At 36.6% G+C, this 6,000-nt stretch overlaps 1 protein-coding gene across 1 annotated transcript in view; it reads left to right on the top strand.

The window, feature by feature from the left end:
* znf638 (zinc finger protein 638) overlaps nucleotides 1-6,000 on the top strand; it is a 32,882-nt gene that overhangs the window by 424 nt on the left and 26,458 nt on the right. Inside the window, exon 1 of the mRNA XM_089130449.1 lies at nucleotides 1-255. This exon is cut by the window's left edge and continues 424 nt beyond it. Coding sequence (XP_088986575.1) covers nucleotides 134-255 — 122 coding nt within the window. The 5' untranslated portion in view covers nucleotides 1-133. The remainder of the gene's footprint in view (nucleotides 256-6,000) is intronic.

The raw sequence follows: 6,000 nt of genomic DNA, 5'->3' as shown, positions 1-6,000 counted from the left end.
ACACTTTTCCATCGTTCTGAAAGCCTTTGTGAATCTCAGACTCTGTATTGTTTGGTTTATTTGTGGATTTTAAGGTCTCTTTGTGCTATAGGAGCACATTTGCCCTCCTTTCAGCTTTTCTAGTGCAGAAGACATGGTAAAGAACAATCAGAAACTAAATTTCCAAGATGGCGCACCAAATGCTATCATAAGTAACAATGTCAACAAACAGGTCAATAGCCTGGCTCTCTTCTCCCAACCAAATGCCCCAAATAGGTAAGTGGCATTGTGTTTTAAAACCAACTTTTTATTCAGTTGTGGTTTGTTTCCTGGTAGGAGACGATCAAGATTGAGCAATTAAGTTCTACTTGTGTCTAAAAATGTGTTGCTTGAAACTTTGGAGCTGAATCAGAGAGAAAGAAATGTTTTTGTGTGTTTTCTCCCATCTTCTGCTGTTTAATTCGCTAACATGTCTGGATGTGAGAGTTTTTTTTTTTTGCAGTTTGTGCCTGTTTTTTGTGCCTGTCTTGTCCTAAGTGTTATGTTGACATGAATCGATGGCTTTCTAAAAATACAAGCTAGAAGAATTTAAAGAGATTCAGAGATCAGAGTTTCAGAGATCATTTCCCCACACTGAAAGAAAAACCCTTAAAATCCTTAAAACGAGGTAAATTCACTCAAAGTGCAGCACTGCATAAATATCGAGGCTTGTTTTCAGAGAATGTATCTTTCATACAAGTGTATTCTGTCTTGATTTTTTCAAATATAAAAAAGTTCAATAGTTTTTCAGTGCAGTGACAAAATACACTTTTATTCAAGATACAATCCATAAAAACAACTCATAATGTCTTATGCAGTGTTAACATGTTCAGTATCTTGTTTTATGTTTATATATATATATATATATATATATATATATATATATATATATATATATATATGAAGAGTTCAGATGCAAAAGCCTCTAAATGCCATTTGAAATTTTCTTCTTTAATGATGATTTTTATCAAACTTAGATATTTAAGTTCTGTAATTTCACTTAAATAACAATTAATAGGTAATTATCATTGCAATTTGATTTTGAAATCACTGAACTTAAATATACAAGCTTGATAAAAATCATCATTAAAGAAGAAAATTTCAAATGGCATTTAGAGGCTTTTGCATCTGAACTCTTCATATGTTCTATGAAAAGAATTAGCATTAACATGAATATTAAATAAGTAAAGGGTTTTTGGCAATGCCACATCAAATTAAAACTCATTTGTGCTGGTAAAGGCATCCATAATCATGGCTAGTCATGTCTGGTTTCATTCCTTTTGTGTGAGTCAGTATCCCCAGATGGCAATAGTCTAATTATATAATCCATGTTGTATTCATTTATAATGGTCCTTAGACCAACTAGTATGAAGAAATAAGCTCAAGGGTTTGGTTTTCCGCTGCCTGCAGGGAACAGCAGCTGTTTTGTCGGCAGTTTGCCGGCAAAGGAATGTTATTATCATGTATAAAATATAGCTACTCTTGAACCAACGTGAGTTTTTACCCCTGTACTATAACCAAAGTCTGCATAGTAATTGTTTTAATATATAATTTATCTAGTACACTGAATATTTTGACTTTTGACTTTTTTTTCAATTAATCATTTTGCCATGTACGTAATTAGACAAATTTAAGACACCTCCACCCCCCAATACTCTCCAGCCCACAGATGCGGACATGAAAGGTTTCTCTGTGCTCTTGCGAGCTTCGTAACTTTACATTTGCGGCCTAGTTTCATTCTCTTGATCACATGACTAGAGGATACTGTTGCTTACTTCATGTCACATTCCTCTCCTCACTTAGCCCAGATTAACACTGGTTCAGATATTATTACACATGCAGGATCTCCCACATGACGATTCATTTGCCATGGCTTCTTATTAAGTACAATGATTAAGAACTGATCGTTGATTTGGTATGTTCTCCTTTGTCCCGACTGAGTTGGTTGATGTAACCTCTCCCCCTGATCTGTGGATGAAAGGATTTTGTTGTTCTCTCTCCAATTCACATCCTCTTCTCCTCCCTTATTCCTCACACTAACAATGGATCTTCCTCTGCTGTCTGGGACAGCACTGCTCTAACAAAAACTTACTCTCATACTCTAAAGATGAGCAAACTAACATGTTTTATCAATATGAGCAGATCAAAAAATCAAGTTTTTAATGTTGTTTAAATGTCTATTTAGTGTTTATCATATGCTTTAAGACAAACTATGTGCAAATTTATCAGTCAACCCCATTGCTGAGTATTTTCTCCTTAAAACTAAAGTGTACCAAATTCAGTCTCGAATTCGCGGTTTCTGATGTCACAAACGTAACCAATCCCATCACAAGCTTTAGCATATAATTAACTATGCTGGAAAACAGGGGAGTCTCAAGGGAAGCCATCTTCTATTTTCTGTTGATATAAAAAAGTGTGTACATCTAGCAGTGAGTGCATTATGTATGATGTATATTAGTTTAAAATGTTTCTAGATTGTTAGAAGGCAGCTTTCTCTGAGATGGACACAGTCCTAAGAAGTCATATAATTGACGTCTTGGGACATCTTTTGACCATACGTCAACATCCGCCTTTTTAGGGTACCCTTAAACGTCGGTTACATGACGATCCCGGGCCGTCATACAACTGACGCTTTACCTTTAACGTCGGTTAGGTGACGGGGTAGGTTTAGGGGTAGGTTTAGGTCTGGGGTAGGATCCGATAACGTCCGACGTTTAAGGGTACCCTAAAAAGGTACCCTTATGTTGACGTATGGTCACAAGACGTCCCAAGACGTCAGTTATATGACGTCTTGGAATGAGACGGCGCTGGAGATGGTTTAAGGGAACATGGTTTGTGTAACATTAGCAACATATTATTAGCTGTTTGATAAGTCAAGCCAAATGCTAAACATATGAATTAACCATTGTGTGTTTGACATAGAGAGCGATAGAACACATTACCATTCTGATAAATCGACTTGAAAATGAGCCTGTATAATTCACTCTTCCTTTTCTGAATCAGTTTCTGGTTCAAACATATATGGCTGAAATAAACTAATATTTACACTTGCCACTGTGTAGCGTTTACTACAGTAAAGTTGACCGAGTGGATCAGGTATCCTTGAGATGCTGTGAGTGAGTGGAGGCGGGGACTAATTTACATATTCATGGATCCACTCATACTAAATGAAGCAAGGGTATAGAGCAATATTCAAGCTATTTTATGGCATGAAGAAATTATTTTTACAGGAAAAAGCGTTTAAATATATCATTTGATGATTAAAGATGAGTTTTAAGTGTTTTGAGAGTTTTAATATTTATTATTGACTACAGGGGGACTTTAAAGAGTCATGAAACCCTAAACTAAAATTTTCTGAGATTTTAACAGAAGTATGTGTGTTGAACACCATTGAAAACAATCTTAGCATCTGTTAGATTTAATACGTAGTAGGGGGGAAATAGTTAAATTTGATTTCTCAGCTATATAACAAAATGTTCACCAACTAGAAAACCAACTCATCTCAGAACTAATGATTTAGCCAACTTCCCCCTCCATTCCTCTCTCCCTTCTAAAATGGATATACATTTTATATCCATCCCTTCCTCCCTTCTTCCATCCATTTATCCATTAATCTATCCATACTTGCCTCCATCCATCTATCCATCCACCCTTCTTCCATCCATCCCAACCTCCCTCCCTCCCGACCTCCCTCTCTCCATCTCTCCATCTATCCATCCTCTATAGCTTTCTCCTTTGTAGGACAACAAGTGCTGACAATTTAGACAAAATTACAGCAAAATTAATTACAAAAATTTCCTGAACAAGTCCATTAATGGAAAAAAACCCTTCATATTTCTAGTCCTTGCTCAGTGTACTTTCATTGTAAGTGCATTACTGTAACATGTAACTTACAATTAGAGAACACACAGCACTGTGTGGAAGCTTGCTATCTGTGAGTTGGGCTTTTGACATTGGCATTTGCACATAATAGTCGTGTGGGACTGCAGAGAGACTGTCTGGAAAAGCCCACAGTGTGTCCGCTGTGGTATTCTTGTAAATTCCAGAGCCTCCATTACTCTGATATGGACTGATATGCCATTTCCACCCCCCACATATTTTAAATGCCATTCTGTAAAATCATGTTTTAATTTTTAAATCATCATTTGTAAAATTATATATTTTAAAGGGGTGATGAACTGAGAAATCAAATTTTCCTTGAGATTTTGACATCTAAGAGGTCATCATATTATAAGAATATCCTGTAAGTTTGAGAACTGAAAACGTCCTTGTTAGTCCAATAAAAGCTTTTATTGACACCAGCCTCTGAAAACGTCTCGTTTTTAAAAGTGGGAAACTATGACGTCGAAGGAGTTAAAACACCACCCCCGCAAAAGAAGAGCAACACCTACTTCAACACGGCCGGTTTAGCCCCGCCCACCGATTCGCGCATTACACGCATAGATAAGTAGCCTAACATACATGCCTACCTCGTGATGACAAACCGGATCGTTCTGAGCAATACAGAATATTTTGCAGTGCCTGGTTGTGGAAGACAGTCGCTGCATAAGCTTCCTCTGGATTCCAATAGGACTTCATGGATAAACTTTATTTTTAATGACGTTCCAGCTGATGAGGTAAAACATCGTCATCGGTTCGCTTCATTTCACTGAGGATTATTTTGTAAACAAGACTGGATTTGTCTGAAGACTGGAAGACTGGAACGTCATAAATTGACCTCAGACAACAATATAATAAAATTTAAAAAGCCAGTTCATGACCCCTTTAATTGTCACTGTCCTCATCTTCGCAATCACAATCACTGCTGAAATATCATTAACCTTGTTAGGGATTAAGAGTTAAAGACCCAGAACCAGACATGAAGAATGAAGACCCGGTGTCAGAATTATAAAAAAAAAATTAAAGAAAAGTTTACTGCAATTTCATCAGCAGAAGTCAGCTTCAAGACTCATACAGGAGTTCATAGGCCGCCCCCTTACAGTTACAAAAATCACAGTAGTTATACTGTTTCCAAGGTCTAAGCTACATCATTGCTTACACATTGAATGATTCTCATTGGCTAAGATATAGATAAACACAGTAATTTTCCACACATATGCAGATAGACGAAACATATCTCCATCGATGAGGCACGTCATGACCTTCCAGGTCACAGATTTGGGTTGCTGGCACCAGTGTGTCCAGAACAACAACTCATTCAACCTCCAATAATGGCAGTGGTTCCTTAACCTGCAACTAAGAAGACTAGCACTAAACTTTAGTCTAACTGGAGTAAGACTTCAACATGGTGCCTTAAACTATTGGCTTCAATGAACCCTTTATGTTTTAACACTCAAACACAAACCAAATCCCTATTTTCCTATTATTTTCACTGTTACTGCATTCACATAGGACACTCTTCAGCCATCAAGGCTGAAGAGAGTCTGAGCGGCTTATTATCAGTTAAGTGTACCAAAACATAATGGTAAAACATTCACTCGTTTGGGAGAAAAACGGATAACATTTGCTTTCCAGAAAGGCAATATCATAGAAAGAATACATTTTAATACAACAATTAAAGTTCAATAAAGCAATGCTCAATATAGCTTGACCATCTGTACAGAGAAGTATCATATGTGTTGGACATATGTGTTCACGACGCCTTTTGGATCCACAAACATTTCTCCTGAGACCAGAGAACGAGACAAATGGCCTTGTGCACCTAAAAGAAGCTGGTGACTTGTGCATGTAGCATGCATTTAAGTATATGATTTCACAAGCAAAAACACAAAGAATAAATTTATGTCAATAAATGATTCTACTTAATTATTGATTTTATAAAAGAAATACATAATCATTCAAAAGGATATTATGATATATATGCTGAAGAGGCAAGGGATTTTGACCACCCCTTCAACCTCTACATTCTCAATCATTATGCTCATCGAAAACTGTATTTTTGTCATACGTGCCTTGGAGCAAACTAAAAGAGATATTCATGAC

Source organism: Pimephales promelas, chromosome 1, assembly GCF_988280905.1.
Source record: "Pimephales promelas chromosome 1, fPimPro1.hap1.1, whole genome shotgun sequence".
Taxonomy (NCBI): domain Eukaryota; kingdom Metazoa; phylum Chordata; class Actinopteri; order Cypriniformes; family Leuciscidae; genus Pimephales; species Pimephales promelas.
The sequence above is the reverse complement of the archived record's forward strand: the minus strand, read 5'-3'. Positions and strand labels throughout refer to the sequence as shown.